The sequence below is a fragment of the Panulirus ornatus genome, chromosome 9, assembly GCF_036320965.1.
Source record: "Panulirus ornatus isolate Po-2019 chromosome 9, ASM3632096v1, whole genome shotgun sequence".
NCBI lineage: Eukaryota > Metazoa > Arthropoda > Malacostraca > Decapoda > Palinuridae > Panulirus > Panulirus ornatus.
In genome coordinates this window covers 29,554,836-29,575,210 of record NC_092232.1, presented here as the reverse complement: position 1 = coordinate 29,575,210, position 20,375 = coordinate 29,554,836, and the positions used below count along the sequence as shown (strand labels likewise).

Below are 20,375 nucleotides of genomic sequence, written 5' to 3'. Positions count from 1 at the left end.
TCACCTCTCATTAATAAATCATGATTCATGAAGCATTTTAGCAATTAACGTGACCTTCAGCCACTAACGTGACTCACTACCAACATTTTATTGAAAAATTTCGTTCTCTAGATGTTGCTCGTTGTGGTAACATTGTCCGCTCACGCAAGAACGTTGAATAAGATACAAAAATTAAATTCCATATATATATATCAGCATATTTTAAATGCAATTATCAGACGTTATTACTATGTAAATGTCATGGAACCATCCGCCAAGCTCATACACATGCCCGAAGCAATATCGAAACTTCGTTTAAGCTTTGAAGACATCGGCATTTCGTTATCAATATTAGTGTTGATGGTTTTGGTTACATCATGGAGGTTGCAATGAAAGGCTATATATATATATATATACAGTCTTTCATCTTGATATTGAAAGGTGACTTTATGAGGTTCCTCATACACCAATCTGCTGCTCGACGATGAAGGCTTCGAAAATATTTGGGTTCACAAAACTTCTGCATGAACTTGTAGCAGAGGCGAAGTAGGAAGCAATTAAGTATCATATGCCTCAGTCGCGATGAGATCTTGCTCAGGTAAAGTTGTCTTGGTTTCTTTGTTTTTAATGATAGTGTTTACGTAATCGACGATCATAGGAATGATCTCTGCTGACTGCTTCACTTTATGGACAGTATATGACTCTGATATGAACCTAAGCACAAACTTGGCTAGGCTTTCTACCAGAGTGTATATTGGACTCTCCGATGTTGTTGAAAGTGGTGGATTGGTCGGAAGTGCCTGAAGCTATGACCGATACATCATAGCTTTCTAAATGGAAATGGCTTTTGTTAAACCCCGTCTAATTCCATGATACATGAGGGCGATGGTGAAGCTGTAAGTTCAGGACTTTCCATGATTCATGTAAACAAATTCATTGAGAGGATTTGTGCTGTAGAGCCTTAAGGTATTTTTTTTTTTTTACTTGTGTTAGGAATCATTCATTGTCAGTGGGATATTTGCATAGTTGAATAGTTTGATTAATTTGAATCTTTCTCGCAAGTTGTGCTAATGATGATTACCTCATGAGTACTTAGCCAGTCATAATTGGTGTTATAACAGTTTCGGACATGCTACCGAATTTTGGGATTTTGTTTTGGTAAGGTTTGTGGTGATAGTCATTATATCTGATTTTGTCGTTCTCTGAAGTTGAGGTCTCAGACAGGTAATGTTATGGTTGAACATGGTGAAGCCCTGTTGACCAGCTTGTGTGTACTGACGTTGAGCCATTTTAATGTCCGTCTATCCTCGTTCGTAGCTCTCTCTCCTCCCGCCTTTGTGTCTAAACAATCATCGTTGCAGTTGGGATGTTTACTGTGCCTTGTGAATTTGTGCAGTTCACGTACTTTTTTGGTTTATGGTTTTCTTGATCACTAGTAATTTATTGTGGGAGATCTTTTCCTAAGGGGATTTTCATGTCGACCTTATCAACTCCCGAGAAATACTTGTCTGTTTTTTATGTGGAAACTTTGACAATTGTTATACTCGTTTCCAGAAAGATTCTTATCGTTTTGTCAAGCCAAGTGTAAATAGATGCTGAAAATGTATATATTGGTAAGGATATGATTTTCATACTGACATTATACTCTTGATGTTCCAGATGCATTATATCGCTGTGGTTCTGTCATGTCGTCCCGGTCTGTAATGAAGGCCTTCCCGCGGCTGTGTCTGCCAGTCGTGAACACGCAACGTCTCCACATTGTGGGTGATATACGGTAGGTCGTTGACAGTTCAGCTGTGATATGTCTTTCATACTTTGTCTACGTCGTGACACACACACACACACACACACACACACACGTATATGTATGTGTATTCAATATTTTGGTGGTGACGCGTTTTTGCTTGGCAGGTTTCTACCAGTTATGTATTCATTAGTTATTTCCCAACTTGTACAACACCAGCAGTTATGATATTACATTGATTTTTGCTTCCCATCTCGTTGTTTCTCCTGCCATGTAGCTTATGGTCATACTCAAAACCTTTCATTGTTTTTAACTCAAATTATTTGCCACAAATCCCTCGCTTTTAATTTTTCAATGTAAAATTTTTCGATTTTTTTGTTTTATAATGCCACAGATCTCCAGTTCGGTCCCGGCTGTCATACATGATTGTTTTCCCTCCACCGTGCATAGTTTCTACAGCGTAATACGTTAAAATTAGCACTCGGCGCCGACGTGGGTATTAACAAGAGTAAAGTATATCAACAGACCATTAACTTTGTTCCAGAAGCAATGACAAACTTGTATCCCAGGAGAAGACGTACCAACAGCCATGTGTAGGGACGCTGATCTTAAGTTCTACAAAATCACTTTCCAGGTAAATGAATTTCTTAATACATCAAGGTTGTCTGTTGTCTGTAACTGTCCTTTCTGTTTGACTGCTTGAAGCAATCTGCTTTTAGTCGACTGTGTAACTGCTTAGGATTATGAATTCCTTATATATGTAATTGACTGGAGACCAAGGTGCTGCACGCACACCTATATCAGATTACGAACGATCTTTATAAAGAGGAAATAATGCAATACGGTTTAGCGAACTTTATTGTTGGAACTTCATTCATAGCATTATTGTATTTTTTTTTCGATACTGCCTTAAAATACATTGATACAAGATTATTCTATTTTTCAACTCGTGAATTAAGAAACTTGGGATTTTGAATGTAATCATGAAAACCTTTCCATGAATGCGAATTTTATCCTTTGACATTCATAGAGAAAAATGAAGGCACTGCGTGTACTGTTATTCTAATTCATATTTCCTGATTTCGGTGTATATTGAGGTTTTGCCACACCCTCAAATAGTTGTATTCAAATTTGAATAGGCCTGATATTAACATTGCTGCTTAGCTCTAAAAATGCTCTTGTCTTATCAGAACATGGCAGTGTATCCTGATATCACATTTTTCGGCTAATAGTTATCGTCTTGGCAAGTTTTCAATATGTTCCCAGCCCAAACCACCTTGATCAAGACTGTACACATCCCTGCAGACTGTAAATTCCCGATAAAGTACTTTCGCCGAGGGAATATAGAGTTTCTTGTTGCCCTTATGAAACATCAGCAATGACCAAGTAATGTTCATGTTCTACAGTGTATATCTGAAGGCATATAAATGTCTGCATCCGACATTGTCAGAAATGCTGGAATTCGAAAAAAGTGTTTAAGCAAAAATGCGTCAATTCTCGGATTGATTTTCAGTAGAGAACCACAACGCGTGAAGTGGACAGATACCTGGGACGCATTATTGCTTTGGGCAATAGTTATCCACAAAGAAATTTTGAAAACAAAAAATTTAAAGATTTTTTAGTTTTAACATTGCGTGCATTACCTTGTTCGAATGGTGGTGATCATTTTGTGTTCAGTCATAAGCTTGTCAAACCAATGCTGTGTTTACATTGCTTTGAACTGAACAATCTTGACCGTATAGTGTGGGCTGCATCGACATCGAAAATATTTGTGGTTTCGAATTTCTTAAGAATGTGGCTAGAAATGTCTACCGGACAGACGCCCATGAACTCGCAACCAACGTGGGGAAAGATTGTGGCTTGGGCGAGTTGGAATAATGTCCCCCCCTCCCCCATATAATTATCATAGTATGACATATAAACTATTTGTGTCAATGAATTAGTGTTCGGTAGTTATAATCAAGATCAATGCTGGCATATATAGCGTTGTAAGTAGGTTTTATCTAAATGTGTAATTCAGCCTCTTTTTTTCTATCCTTAACACTCATTTTTTTATGTATCGTTTTTAGTTTATTTTAGGAATAATTCTGGCGATATAAATAAATACGGCTGGCAACTGTGTTCAAGAATGTCCACCAGTTACAGGAAAATTTTAGTTTTGGGGAATTTTCAGTGCTTAGTTTAGGAATCTGAAAACTGAAATTTAGGGAAATTTGCCTAGCGATAAAAAAGAAATTATATTTTGGCTTAATCATACTTTCAGAAAGAATATACATGGTACGTTTGAGCTTCGATCACAATCCATCCAGGACGCGTCGCTTTACTCTGGTTTACATCAGCAGGCCAAGATGGCAGCTGGTCCCTCACTGGTTGCCGGACAAGGCTTGAACCAGCGGTGCGGGAGATGGTTCCATCTAGGACGGGCTAAGCGATCAAAGGTCTCCGACGCAAGGCGTCATATAAAACCAGGATTCTAGAACTAACCTCGGACATCAACCTGCTCCAGGAAACTGGTGAAGGTGAGATGATGGCTGGTGTGTCGAGTGAGAGGCGTGTCTGGGCCAGCCACACCACGAAGCAACACGCGGAGTGGCACTTCGGAGGAAGCGCCACGTGCAGGAATGCACGTGCGTGCCAACTCTAGTGGAGAGCGAGTCCCTTGGTTCTCGTAGTCGTGAGGTTACGAGTAGCAGAGAACTAACAGACTTGGCATCTTCATATACTGATTTTCCTCTTAAGTGTAAACGTTAGGCTGTACTAAAAATTTAGAGGAAAATGGAGAGAATCTTTCCAAATTTAAAGTGGTTTACCACGAGTGGTAAAGAACCGCTTCATCTCCTTTGTAAACTTTGCAAATGAGAAAAAGCTGACAAATCTGTGGATCACAGTGAGTGTACTCGATACTTCATGTATAACAGCAAACAAGATAAGAGTGGAGGAAGTGAGATTAGATTAGCTATTGTTATTTGATCTTAAATTTGATGTAGATGATCGCCTTTTTCTGGGGTTATAAGATCATTTTTCTGTCAAATAATAGTGGTACAAAATACACAACGATTTTTAGAAATGTTGAATTATAAAAGCTAGAGATGAATTGCATAATATTGAGAAAGGATGATCTTTGATGGTGAACAAGTCAATAGACCGAGGTTACAACTAACATCTGGCAATTGTATTTATGACGGTTACTCAAGTTGTAAAAGAGTCGTCATTAACACTGGTTCCCTTACATTCGCTACTGCTTTCTCAATGAACTTGGCAAGTTTGTTTAGCGATGCAAGTATATCCTACAAAAGAAAGGTGATCTGGTTTGCAGTCTGTAATGCGGGTATATAGTGATAATTCACTACTTGCTTTGAACACAGACTTGCCCAAAATGTGTGATGACATGCACGAGTCATTAGTTACGTTTGTGTACGTCATAAAACTGCAGCTCGTTACAAAAATGGCTTGAAGATATGGCGCATATATATATATATATATATATATATATATATATATATATATATATATATATATATATATTCCTATGAGTCCCCATGGGCTCGTAGGAATATACTTGATCACAAGCAAAATTGTGATCCTTTCCAATATATATATATATATATATATATATATATATATATATATATATATATATATATATATATATATATATATTGATTGATTGAGAGGGTGAAGGCATGTACAGAGCATCAGATTGGGGAAGAGCAGTGTGGTTTCAGAAGTGGTAGAGGATGTGTGGATCAGGTGTTTGCTTTGAAGAATGTATGTGAGAAATACTTAGAAAAGCAAATGGATTTGTATGTAGCATTTATGGATCTGGAGAAGGCATATGATAGAGTTGATAGAGATGCTCTGTGGAAGGTATTAAGAATATATGGTGTGGGAGGCAAGTTGTTAGAAGCAATGAAAAGTTTTTATCGAGGATGTAAGGCATGTGTACGTGTAGGAAGAGAGGAAAGTGATTGGTTCTCAGTGAATGTAGGTTTGCGGCAGGGGTGTGTGATGTCTCCATGGTTGTTTAATTTGTTTATGGATGGGGTTGTTAGGGAGGTGAATGCAAGAGTTTTGGAAAGAGGGGCAAGTATGAAGTCTGTTGGGGATGAGAGAGCTTGGGAAGTGAGTCAGTTGTTGTTCGCTGATGATACAGCGCTGGTGGCTGATTCATGTGAGAAACTGCAGAAGCTGGTGACTGAGTTTGGTAAAGTGTGTGAAAGAAGAAAGTTAAGAGTAAATGTGAATAAGAGCAAGGTTATTAGGTACAGTAGGGTTGAGGGTCAATTCAATTGGGAGGTAAGTTTGAATGGAGAAAAACTGGAGGAAGTGAAGTGTTTTAGATATCTGGGAGTGGATCTGGCAGCGGATGGAACCATGGAAGCGGAAGTGGATCATAGGGTGGGGGAGGGGGCGAAAATTCTGGGGGCCTTGAAGAATGTATGGAAGTCGAGAACATTATCTCGGAAAGCAAAAATGGGTATGTTTGAAGGAATAGTGGTTCCAACAATGTTGTATGGTTGCGAGGCGTGGGCTATGGATAGAGTTGTGCGCAGGAGGATGGATGTGCTGGAAATGAGATGTTTGAGGACAATGTGTGGTGTGAGGTGGTTTGATCGAGTAAGTAACGTAAGGGTAAGAGAGATGTGTGGAAATAAAAAGAGCGTGGTTGAGAGAGCAGAAGAGGGTGTTTTGAAATGGTTTGGTCACATGGAGAGAATGAGTGAGGAAAGATTGACCAAGAGGATATATGTGTCGGAGGTGGAGGGAACGAGAAGAGGGAGACCAAATTGGAGGTGGAAAGATGGAGTGAAAAAGATTTTGTGTGATCGGGGCCTGAACATGCAGGAGGGTGAAAGGAGGGCAAAGAATAGAGTGAATTGGAGCGATGTGGTATACCGGGGTTGACGTGCTGTCAGTGGATTGAATCAAGGCATGTGTATGGGGGTGGGTTGGGCCATTTCTTTCGTCTGTTTCCTTGCGCTACCTCGCAAACGCGGGAGACAGCGTCAAAGCAAAAAAAAAAATATATATATATATATATATATATATATATATATATATATATATATATATATATCCTAAACAGTCTGTGACCGTGAAAGAATTCCAAGAAGTTACCAATGTGAAGCCCTAAACCATGTGTGCAGGGTTAGGTTGTCTTTACATTTTGTACAACTTGTGCAACAACGACCTGCACACGAGCATTTGCTATCAGACTGGAGCAGATGTAGAGGACTGACTTCAGTACAAATGTGCTGATTCAGCCAGCTGGATTACTTTCCCTTTCTCGATCATGCGTTACATCTTGTTAATGAGCTACGTAAGTGCAGGCTGTGGATGCAAAGGTATATGCACTCCAAAGCAGTGTGTCTGCAGTCCATTTCAGTATACTTCAGTGCTGCTGGAAACCATGCTCAATATGGCTCACGCCATATCGAGTTTGAGATCCAACCAATTTCCTAACATTAGAAAGTTATGGATCGGCAAAGTATTTTAAGAAGCTGTCTTCTGTTGCCCCTTGAGCAAAACACTTTGCACACCTAGTACCAGATAATATAAATGGATTTTACAGCGAATGGCACTCTAGGAACTAAATGTAGATTGTGATGTTTTTATCGTAATGGGAGTTGTAGGTGTTCGAAATTTAAAGATACATCATTATATCGTCTATTTTGGGATTTCATGAATAATCATGTATGTTTGTTACTCTAGTGTTATAGATGAAATGTTTTCCCCAATAAATTTCCTTAACATGAGTAAAAAATTCATTCACCACACACACGGAACGGAATGCTTCACTCCAACATTTGCAAAGCTCAAAACCCGCAGCAGAAATACTTACATTTACTAACCTTTGAATACTAATATGGTAAGAATTCGTGAGTATCGTATATATCTTAACACGCTAAACGACAATGCATGTCTCCTTCCTCCTCAACTATCCTCATAGATTAGTGTAACGTCTGATGTCGAACGTCTGGCAGCACCGACTCGTGTCATGTTAACCTGCAGGTCGTCCCTGGTGTGATAACCTTGTGGGATTATATTGTTTGATGATAAATAGGTTAATGTTCATAGTCTATAAATCTGCTTTTAGTTCTGCATCGTCATAGTGTTTGGAAATAGGGTGATTTTATGGATTAAAATGTTTATCAAATGTTATGGAGCATATTATTTGAGTGTTTCGAAAATAGTTATGGAACATGAGTTGATATGAATTTTTGGATTTTTTTTTAATATCTGCATCGAAATTAGATTTAGAAAATTGCTATATCTAGAGTACTTTATATATTTCATTTTAGTAGTAGAAATAACTGCGGCGCAAGATTTGGAGCGATAGAATTGATCAAATATTTAGTAAATAATTATTTACGTAAAGGATAATAGTAAAGGGTTATTTGCGTATAGGAAAATAAGGTTAATCTAAAATCGTGATGCTCTTGTATGCAGGAAGGAAACCTAACTCTGCAGCCGAAGTTATGGTTGAATATAAATGTAGTAGGTAATTATGATAAATATATCTATTAAGTAGTTTTGCATAGAAGGCAAGATACATATTTTTCACTATGGTTAGTCGTCGCCATTAATGGTTCATACTCTACTTTGCCGACTCGTCTGGATCAGTGGTTCAGTGCTGTTTTGCCGACTATCAGAATACTGTCGAAAAAACATGTTAATGACAAGTAATTTTAGCTCATAACTGATAATAGCTTCGGGAAAAGGCTGCTAACATTATATCTAAATTTATCAAATATACGATATAAGGCATTTCTAGTAATAGTGGAGCCATTAGGGTTCATCAGTAAAAGTATTTGATGCAGTTGTAGGGAAACCTCTTCTAATCTCCCTAGCGGGTAAAATCTGTTTTAATTCTCGTTATTTTAGTTGATAGAATTTGGTCATGCTTATGAAAATGCACGGCAAACATGGCTATAGTCAAAATACAGGTAACAAAGTGGCCATCTGATCCTCAATAGGAGACTCTCTCTCTCTCTCTCTCTCTCTCTCTCTCTCTCTCTCTCTCTCTCTCTCTCACACACACTTCTGACACGTATATCCTCTTGTTAACCTTTCCTCACTCGTTCCCCAAGTATTTCCAAATCATTTTAGTACACAATCTTCCTCTTTCCTAACCACACACTTTATTACCACACATCTCTTACCCTTTCATTACTTTCTTCATCAAACCACCTCCCATCACATATAGTTCTCAAACATTTCATCTCTAACACAATACCCTCCTCTGCACAACTCTGTCTACAGCCGTTGTCTCATCCATATACTATTGCTGGAACTACAGTTCTTTTAAACAGTTCTTTTGCCCTTTCGGGTAATCTTCTCTCTCTCCACACATTCTTCAGCACCCCCAGCAATATTCACCACATGACTCCCTTCTACGGTTTCATTTACTACAAAGTCCACTCCCGGGTAACTAAACACTTTACTTCATCCAATTTCTTTCCATTCAAATGCACAACCCAGCTAACCTGTCCCTCAACACTGCTGATCTCGATAACTTTGCTTTTATTCATGTTTACTCTCAACTTTCTCCTTACACACACACACACACCCAAACTGTCACCAACCTCTGTAATTACTCACTCGAATCTTCCACCAGTGTTGTATCATTAACAAAAAACTGACTTTCTTCCCAGGTCCCCCTCATTATCCACAAACTGCATCCTCGCCCATCTCAAAAACTCGTTGCATTTACCTCCCTCACCCCATTCATAAACTAAACAAACATAATATCACACCCGATATTGCAAACCAAAATCACATGGATCAATTCACTCTCCTTTCTCCCTAATGGTACACTTACTTTACACCCTTGATAAATACTTCTCAATGCTTCGAGGAGCTTTCCTCCAACACCGTATATTCTTAAAACTTTGCACAAGGCATCTTTATCAACCATGTCACGTGCTTTCTCCAGATCCATAGATAGCATATACAAACCCACCTGTTTCTCTATTTCTCACACAGTCTTTAAAGGAAACCCCTGATCCATACATCCGCCACCACTTCTGCTCTGATGTCCCGTACATGCCTTCACCCTCTGTCAAGACTCTTCCATGCGCCTAAACAAATATACTCAACAAACTTGTACCTATGTATTTTGAATACTTATCTTATCCCCCTCGCCTTTAAACGTATTTCGATAATCCTAAGGTACCTACCATGATCAGTTCGTACACTGAACATCCTAATGAATCAAGACTCACTCTTTTCTTAATAAATTCAGCTGCAGTACCATCCACTCCAGGTGCCTTGCCACATTTTATCTTGCATATGGCTTTCACCACCTTTCCCTCTTAATCAAACCACTCTCCCTGACTTTCAGTTCATCTTGCACCTCGACCAAAACACCCTACATCTGCTACTCTATCCGTGGAAATACTCACTCCATTTCTTCCTCACTCAATCAGTACCTGTTATCAATTCCCCTTTTGCCCCCTTCGCCAATGTTTCTGATTGTTCATTTTTTCGCACATTGATAATATCCTTCCAAAACATCTTATTCTCCCAAAAGTTTACCGATACTCGCTCACCCCAACTATCATTTCCCCCTCTTTTTCAACCCCTACACCTTCCTCTTGACCTTCTGTCGTTTTCACTTAGACATCTACCAATCATGCATTACACATAGCAGACTTGTAAGATCCATACTTTTAGAGACTCCTATGGTTTTTATGTCAGTTGTGTTTGAGTAGACCCTTCATCCAACTTACTTCACTGCAATGAATATGATTTATTGAGATTCTTGAAACGCTATACCAGTTATCTACATGTTTTACAGGCTAATGACACGATATAGTCTGATGTGGTATAAAAGAGTACAGCCAGTCTCTATCCGTATAAATAAAACCATATACAAGATTCGAGGTTCCGTGTTTTCAAAAGCGGTTATCTTCATAATATGGATGCTATCTAGGATCTCCAGTGTAGTATAACTAATAAAACTGACTGCTTTTTGCTCTGTATTTATTGTAATTATTCATATTTCCTTTACTTATCTGATCCTTAGTTTTGATATACACAGCGCATGCGCACGGTGATTGAGTCAAATCTGTTTGTTTATCAAGGCACTGTAGTTTATATAGAGATTTACCACACTTCGCAGTTTATATAGAGATTTATCACTCTGCCAACGTAGATGGGATGGTCCAGATTATTCCGCCTAGTTACATGGCCGTGGATGATGAGCTGTTTGTTCTTACCTGCTGCTGGTGCAGGGAGGGCTCATTTGAGACTAGGTTGTCAGTTCACAGAGCTGAAGGAAGAACCTTGAAATTGACATGTGATGCTTCAAGTCATGGGTTAGGGGCAGTCATTTTAGTCATGTAATGGATGCAGGAGTTGAACAACCCATTCCCTATGCCCTCACAACCCTCATGTCCAATGAAAAGAAGTAATTTAACAAATCAAAAGATAAAAGGTCTACTACTTAAGATCAAAATATGGGAATCCTTAAATTACCCAAATCGAAGACAAAGCGTCATCATGACTAGGCTCCGAATAGGACATACTCATCTCATGCGTAACTACTTGAAGTCAAATAGTGAAGAAAGACAGGTTCATTATTGTCACATCTGTCTTTCTGGTTTGACAATAAAATGCATTTTAATGGAATGTGTTCTTTTTAATTGAGAGCAGAGAATAGATTCATTACATGGCAGGTCCATGAATGAATTGCTCAGTGACAATTATCACATTGACAGGTTAATGAATTTTTTTAAGCAAAATAGTTATGATAAATTTTGATAACAGACAAGAGGTAGTAAAAGCTTTGCGGAAGATGAAAGCCGGCAAGGCAGCGGGTTTGGATGGTATTGCAGTGGAATTTATTAAAAAAGGGGGTGACTGTGTTGTTGACTGGTAGTAAGGTTAATTGATGTATGTTAAGGTTATTTAATGTATGTATGACGCATGGTGAGGTACCTGAGGATTGGCGGAATGCTTGCATAGTGCCATTGTACAAAGGCAAAGGGGATAAAGGTGAGTGTTCAAATTACAGAGGTATAAGTTTGTTGAGTATTCCTGGGAAATTATATGGGAGGGTATTGACTGAAAGGGTGAAGGCATGTACAGAGCATCAGATTGGGGAAGAGCAGTGTGTTTTCAGAAGTGGGAGAGGATGTGTGGATCAGGTGTTTGCTTTGAAGAATATATATATATATATATATATATATATATATATATATATATATATATATATATATATATATATATATTTATATATATATATATATCACCTCCCCATTAGCGCCCTTCACTCAAGTTCCCATTTGCTCCCTTGTCTTATGCACTTTATTTACCTCCTTCCAGAACATCTTTTTATTCTCCCTAAAATTTAATGATACTCTCTCACCCCAACTCTCATTTGCCCTCTTTTTCACCTCTTGCACCTTTCTCTTGACCTCCTGTCTCTTTCTTTTATACATCTCCCACTCAATTGCATTTTTTCCCTGCAAAAATCGTCCAAATGCCTCTCTCTTCTCTTTCACTAATAATCTTACTTCTTCATCCCACCACTCACTACCCTTTCTAATCAACCCACCTCCCACGCTTCTCATGCCGCAAGCATCTTTTGCGCACTCCATCACTGATTCCCTAAATACATCCCATTCCTCCCCCACTCCCCTTACTTCCATTATTCTCACCTTTTTTCCATTCTGTACTCAGTCTCTCCTGGTGCTTCCTCACACAAGTCTCCTTCCCAAGCTCACTTACTCTCACCACCCTCTTCACCCCAACATTCACTCTTCTTTTCTGAAAACCCATACAAATCTTCACCTTAGCCTCTACAAGATAATGATCAGACATCCCTCCAGTTGCACCTCTCAGCACATTTACATCCAAAAGTCTCTCTTTCGCGTGCCTGTCAATTAACACGTAATCCAATAACGCTCTCTGGCCATCTCTCCTACTTACATACTTATACTTATGTATATCTCGCTTTTTAAACCAGGTATTCCCAATCACCAGTCCTTTTTCAGCACATAAATCTACAAGCTCTTCACCATTTCCATTTACAACACTGAACAACCCATGTATACCAATTATTCCCTCAACTGCCACATTACTCACCTATGCATTCAAATCACCCATCACTATAACCCGGTCTTGTGCATCAAAACGCTTCACATGGCCTGGTTCAATCCACTGACAGCGCGTCGACCCCTGTATACCACATTGTACCAATTCACTCTATTCCTTGCACGCCTTTCACCCTCCTGCATGTTCAGGCCCCGATCGCTCAAAATCTTTTTCACTCCATCCTTCCACCTCCAACTTGGTCTCCCACTTCTCTTCGTTCCCTCCGTCTCTGACACATATATCCTTTTTGTCAATCTTTCCTCGCTCATTCTCTCCATGTGACCAAACCATTTCAAAACACCCTCTTCTGCTCTCTCAACCACACTCTTTTTATTACCACACATCTCTTACCCTTTCATTACTTACTTGATCAAACCGCCTTACACCACATATTGTCCTCAAACATCTCATTTTCAGCACATGCACCCTCCTCCGCAAAACCCTGTCTATAGCCCACGCCTCGCAACCATATAACATTGTTGGAACGAGTATTCTTTCAAACATACCCATTTTTGCTTTCCAAGATAATGTTCTCGCCTTCCACACATTTTTTTCAACGCTCCCAGAACTTTCACCCCCTCCCTCACCCTGTGACTCACTTCCGCTTCCATGGTTCCATCCGCTGCCAAATCCACTCCCAGATATCTAAAACACTTCACTTCCTCCAGTTTTTCTCCATTCAAAATTACCTCCCGGTTGACTTGTCCCTCAACCCTACTGAACCTAATAACCTTGCTCTTATTCACATTTACTCTCAACTTTCTCCTTTCACACAGTTTTCCAGACTCAGTCACCAACTTCTGCAGTTTCTCACCCGAATCAGCCACCAGCGCTGTATTATCAGCGAACAACAACTGACTCACTTCCCAAGCCCTCTCATCCACAACAGACTGCATACTTGCCCCTCTCTCCAAAACTCTTGCATTCCTAACAACCCCATCCATAAACCAATTAAACAACCATGGAGACATCACGCACCCCTGCCGCAAACCGACATTCACTGAGAACCAATCACTTTCCTCTCTTCCTACTCGTACACATGCCTTACATCCTCGATACAAACTTTTCACTGCTTCTAGCAACTTTCCTCCCACACCATATATTCTTAATACCTTCCACAGCGCATCTCTGTCAACTCTATCATATGCCTTCTCCAGATCCATATATGCTACAAACAAATCCATTTGCTTTTCTAAGTATTTCTCACATACATTCTTCAAAGCAAACACCTGCAGGATCTTCATCTGTGATCCTAAGAAGACCCCGGCTTTAACCTTTGCCTTATACAGCTTAGGGAAGAAGTCTTTAAGGTACGTGAAGGCTGCAGACTCCTTATCTAGAGCTGTGACAATTCGTTTCATGAGGCCTACTTTTATGTGCAAGTGGTGACATCACCTTCCGGGGGTCCACCAGTGGCTCCCACTTTTAACGTTGTTTATCTCCAAATAGAATTCGGTCTGTTATGGCCACAATTTGTCTTGATCCCCGACAGGCATGCCGAAATATACTCTATAGACCTGGCACATCTTAGCTTATGGTGCAACGAAGTACAATACTTTTTTACTTGTTTTGATAAATTGGCCACAGACATAGCAAAATGCGTCTGTCGGATGCTTGCAGCCTCTAGATACGTCAGAAATACGTGTGTATATGTATCCATTTAGGCAGCCAGATCTCAACGGAACTGGTTAGCTTAAGTCCTTTATATTGATATTACTAGAAACTTCTAGAATGTTCTATGTCAGCTACTCGGCACTGAATCTACCTGGAATGCTCTGAAAAATAGGTAGATTTCAGAATATCACTTCTGATCAAAAAAGTAAAGTTTCAAGGGAACAGTAACTATTTTCTATACTTATTAGACATTCAGTTAGAAAATTACACGCCACAGGGGAACACAGTAAAGTGAAAAATTGCTACACTTTAATTAATCATCTGTGTTAATGTCTCAGAGTACATCGTGGACTGGCTAGATGCACTCTTCTTGCGGTTCATGATAAAGAAATATAACTTACAGTTAAGAACGTATGTATGCATACGATACTAAAAATTCATATAATTGTAGAGTTTGTGGATACCAATTTTAGTAAAAGTGGACATATATGCTAATTTTCTCGTTCACTGAAGTTGCTAGGGGTACAGAGTTACACACAGCCGTTCAATATCGGGGCATTTGTTCGAAATAGGAACTTGTGTAATTAGCAATTAATTGGGTTATATTAATCGGGCCTCGTTATCAAATTAGTGTATATCCCAAATATTACATATCTCTTTACCTTTTGTATTCAGTCGGCTCTCACTTTTATAGGCATTTAAAGAAGATCAAGAAATAACAAGAAAATTGTGTCGTAGAGAGAAGTTATCATATGTGAAGATAATATAGTACATTCACCTTTGGTATTTTTTTCTATTCGCCAGTGATTTTATACGTCAAACTTTGGTGGCAATACATAGTAGTTGTCAGAGACGTGTGCTAACATGTTTGTTCGCTACGAGTGTTCACTTAGTTTAGGTCGGCGCAAGAGACGTCTGATTACAACTGTCAGACCGAGAACCTCGTCAGTAGAACAAATTAATAATGCTCCCGTGAGAACTGTACATTAATGAAGCACGAGCACACTTTAGAAGGTTAGTAATTTTCCTCATATCCACCGTAAATGTTGATGTTACGAGTGCCACTGTGTTACTGTAGTGACAAGATATCATAGCTATCGCAAGTGACCATTAAAGAAGAGAAGGTAATTGAACAGTCGGCCGCAGTTACCAAAGTTCATACATTTTGTATACCAAAATACGACAGTGCACATATAGTTTATGCATTGGATTAGGAAGCTGAGGTGGGATAAACATTGTCAGAGCTAGAAGAAAACGAATATGTTGGGTTTCATTGAGTTGTGATGTATCCGTTTTTGCTTAGGGTTGTCTTGTAGTGAATGTATTAACCTACCAAATTGTAATAAATATATTATGATACCAAGCAGATTTCACAACATATCAATGCCATCCCATGTAATGATTGTATAATGAGAGAGAGTATGATTTAAGTGCTGTCATGCTATTTTTTGATAGATATATGGTGAAATTGGCATAGGTAAATTCCATAATATGGTAAGAATCCATTTTATCTCTATATTGCCATTGACCTTGAATATAATGTTTTATTACTTGGTATTGAGAGATTAGTTCTTAGAATGGAATATATGGTAAATTTATCAGTTTATCTCTGCATTGAAACTAGATTTGAAAGTGGCTATTTATGCTTTAACTGCTTTATATAGTTCACTGTGATTCCACAAATACCCTCGGGCATTATATGGAGAATAATGTTTATTTAGAAATATCAAGGAAGGTAACAGTAGTATATCCAGAAAAATATGGGGTTGGTTAAAGTGATTTCCGAATAGTAATTCACTTTTTCAGAATAAAGTGAACCTATAAAAACCTTATGTAACCTCCCAGGAAGTCAAGATTTATCTTATTTTTCAATGATTTTGTAAGTATACCTGTTGCTTTTGAAGACAACACACTCAGTGGTTGTTTACATCACTGCTCAGTCTTCCTGTAAGCAGCTGTTCAGAATGTTCCCCAATGAATATGTCAGTGTTTAGAAAATATAAAAAAATTAATGTGATTTTGAGCAGTTATTTTATATTTTGGTATTGAATAAAGTAATAGTTGTGAGGCTTATGACTATCAGGAATTAATAGTAGACTATAAAAGTTGGTTAACCCCATAACTTCTCTATGCAGATTCTTATGAAAGATGGACAATTCAGATGTGAATTTAATCATTACGTTTTGCATTTTCAAGGCTGCTCAATAAGCTAGGGTGGTTGGTGAAGTGGTATTGTGTATTACTTTGTACATATGGTCAGTCTTCATATAGCCATGCCAGTGACAGCATATTCTCATGAGTTATTTTGGAAGGGAAGTTGAGCAGCATTTAACCACATTTAGAGCACCAGGCAAAAGATGAACCTGAATTGAATTGCTTTATGATGATCAGTCTTTGGATCATGTGGAAAGTGATTTTATTGGTCCTTTCTCTTCCAACACTGAAAATTTACCAAGGTGAGGCAGGGTAAGGTGTTTCTAGCATAAGTGGAGGTTGTTTTGCAAGTACCCACCTGATCTTGGCAACATTGCATCTAACTGATGCAGCCGGTAATTTTATAAACTTTTATGATTTTGCTGTCATGATGAATTATCTGTCATTTGATTATAACAAAAAAATATTCATTGTATAAGACATGATAATCAGTATTCAGTGTAGATGAAATAAATGATTAAATCTGTGCTGGGACAACATACTTGATGCAAAGCCTTACTCCTGTACTTTTTAGCGCATTGTGCTGAAATGTCTACAATGTTCCTTACATTACTTGAATGAAAATATTGAATGGAATATACTTCTGAAAGAATATTTTTTTATCATTGTATGAATGTCTTTGAAATAGTAAGGGGAATGCATAAATATTTTAGATAACTTGAACACTTACATTCACAGGGTTGGACAAGAAACCCCCATAAGGTGCTAAAGGGTTAAGCATTTATAAGAAATCAACAGAACTTATGAAAACCCACCTATTCTATCCAGGCATCTGTTATTTATAGGAGAAACAAACCAGCATTAATATGGGTTCTGCTGGAACTACAAGGAATGGTTGTCTGTGGGGAGGGTGTCCATTGGTGTGAATGGATGTTTGGTTTGTCATTTTTATGTTGACTTTAGGTCAGCAGTTGGCCTAATGCTCAATCAAAGGTGCACTTGATATATTTCAACTAGAATATTGAAAATTAAAATATATTTCAGCTGCTTGGTAGGACGTAGAGAGTTTTATAGGCTCTGATGGCTTTTGTATGTTTTACCTACTCTCAATTGATTAACCACAAATTTTCTATGATTTTCATAACTTTCTCCACTATTGTTGAATTTGGTGTCACAGAATAACATTTATTGTTCCAAGTCATGCTTTGCAACCTCTATTATACTTTCCATATATACTAGCATTGCACACCAAATCATTTATCAAAAAATAGTTTCATTGCATAGCCTTTTTTTCATACTTGATTGCTGTCTTTCTCATTAGCTAGGTAGTGCCAGGATCAGATGAATAAAGATCACATTTGCTTACATCCATTCTATAGGTGTCATGTGTATTGCATCAAAACCGCAGCTCCCTATCCACAACCAAGTCCCACAGACCTTTCCATGGTTTACCCTGGATGCTTCCCATGTCCTGGGTCAGTCCATTGATAGCCCATTGACTCCAGTATACCAGATCATTCCAGTTCACCTTGTCCTTTGCATGGCTTTTACCCTCCTGCATATTTAGGCCCCTATCACCCAAAGTGCTTTTCCTTGTATCCTTATGATCTTCCTGTTTTTCTTTCTAAACTTCTGACACACACATCCTCTTTGTCAAGCTTTCCTCAGTCATTTCTCTCCGTATGTCTAAACCATTTCAGCATACCCTCTTCAGCTCTGTCAACCACAGTCTTTTTTTTTTAATTAAGACACATCTCTCTTACCCTTTCATTGCTTACTTGATCAGACCACCTCACACCATTTATTACCTCAAACATTTCATTTCTTACACATCCATACTCCTATGCACAGCCTTAACCATAGTCAGTGCCTCACATCCATATAATATTGTTGGGACTGTATACCTTCAAACATATCCATTTTTGTCCTCCCAGATAATGTTTTCTCTTTCCACACATTCTTCAGCATTCCCAGAACCATCACCCTCACAGCCACTTCTGCTTCCATGGTTCCATTTGTTGCAGAGTCTGCTCCTAAGTATATAAACACTTAACTTAATCTAAGTTTTCTCCATTCAAACTCACACCCCACCTAACTTGTCCCTCAACCCTGCTAAACCTTATGACCTTGCTTTTATATATATTTACTCTCAACTTCCTCCTTATGCACACTCTCCTAGACTGTGTCAACAGCAAACAATAAGTGACTCATTTCTTAGGCCCTCTCATCCCCCACAAACAGCATGCTAGCCCCTCTCTGCAAGACTTTCATTTACCTCCCTTACCACCTTGTCCATAGATATTCAAACAACCATGGTGACATCATATACCCTTGCCACAGACCAACCATCTTTTGGAATCACTCGCTCTCCTCTCTTCCTACTCAGAGACATGCCTTACATCCTTGAGAAAAACTTTTCAGTGCTTTCAGCATCTTTCCTTCCATACCACATATTTTTAAAACCTTCCACAAGGCATCTCTATCAACCTTGTCATATACTTTCTTCAGATACATAAATCCATTTACATATTTATCTTTTTCTATATTTCTCACACACATTCTTTAAAGCAGATATCTGATCCGCACATCCTCTACCGCTTCTGAAACTTCACTCATCCTCTCTAATCTGATGCTCTGTGCATGCCTTCACCCTCTCAGTCAGTACCCCCTGTACAACTTACCAGGTGCACTCGACAAACTTATGCCTCTTTAGTTTGAACTCTCAACTCTATCTTCCTTGCCATTGTGCAGTGGCACTATAAGTGCATTCTACCAATCCTCAGGCACTTTACTATTATTCATACAGGCACAGGAAATCCTTACTAACCGATCAACAACACAGTCACCCCTTCTGTAGTGAATCCAACTGCAGTACTATCCACTCTAGCTGCCTTGTTACATTTCATCTCAAGTAAGACTTAAGGCTTTCTCCTATCTTCATCTATCTGCTCTCCATGACTTTCTCACTTTGCATATCACCCTGATCCAAACATCTTATATCTGCCACCCTATCATCAAACACATCTGATATTCATTCAAGGTGCTCCATCATCTCTTCATCTCTACCAATTACCACTTTCTCTTATACCCTTTTTACTGATTTCCCAATTTGTTCTCTTGTTTCTTGCACATTATAAAACTCTTTCCAAAATATCTTATTCTCTCCAAAATTTATTGATACCTGTTCTCCTTAACTCTCATTTGTCATTTTTCCACCCCTATGCCCTCCCCCTGACCTCATGCTGCTTTCTCTTATACATCCTCCAATCATTTGCACTGTCTTTTCTCTTTCATCAGGAATTTTGCTTCATTCCACCACCCACTCCCCTTTCTAATATGCCCACCTTTCACCTTTTATATGCCACATGCATCTCTCACACATACCAACACTGTTTCCCTAAATACCTTCATTTCTTCACCCACTATCCTTGCTTTATTTACTTTCACCTTTGACATTCTGCACTTAATCTCTCCTGGTATTTCTTCACACAAGTCTCTTTTCCAAGCTCACGTCCTCTCACAGCTCTCTTTTCACTGACATTGTTTCCAGTTTTCTGAGAACCACAAATCTTCAGGTTGCCCTTGCCTCCACGAGATAGTGCTCAGAGATCCCACCAGCTGCCCTTTTCAGTACATTTACATCTAAGTCACTCTTTTACTTTCCTGTCAGTTGACTAATAAAGTAATGAAAGCCTATCTATTCACATAGGGTACGTAGATTTTTCTCAGGTAATGTAGGTTATGTAAGGTTTATATTGTAAGGTTAGATGCAAGTTTAGATTTT

General features: G+C 38.7%; 2 protein-coding genes across 5 annotated transcripts in view; both read left to right on the top strand.

Annotated features, from left to right (window-relative positions):
* The first annotated feature begins 462 nt into the window (after positions 1–462).
* LOC139750105 (uncharacterized) lies at positions 463–5,180 on the top strand. Of its 4 annotated transcripts, none has more exons than XR_011713080.1 (4): positions 463–577; positions 1,639–1,753; positions 2,118–2,357; positions 3,987–5,180. XR_011713080.1 is itself a non-coding variant. In XM_071664447.1 (4 exons), the coding sequence occupies exons 1-4, from the start codon at positions 562–564 to the stop codon at positions 4,198–4,200; spliced, it is 432 nt and encodes a 143-aa protein (XP_071520548.1). In that variant the 5' UTR covers positions 463–561; the 3' UTR covers positions 4,201–5,180. The 4 variants fall into 4 exon arrangements, 3 of the variants coding, with proteins under 3 accessions (XP_071520548.1, XP_071520547.1, XP_071520549.1); XM_071664447.1 differs by having other exon boundaries at positions 2,271–2,357; XM_071664446.1 differs by having other exon boundaries at positions 2,268–2,357.
* A 10,135-nt stretch (positions 5,181–15,315) lies between these two features.
* Positions 15,316–20,375, top strand: part of LOC139750304 (oxysterol-binding protein-related protein 1-like) — a 745,131-nt gene continuing 740,071 nt past the window's right edge. The window contains exon 1 of the mRNA XM_071664928.1: positions 15,316–15,451. The gene's annotated coding sequence lies outside the window, so the exon portion shown is untranslated. The remainder of the gene's footprint in view (positions 15,452–20,375) is intronic.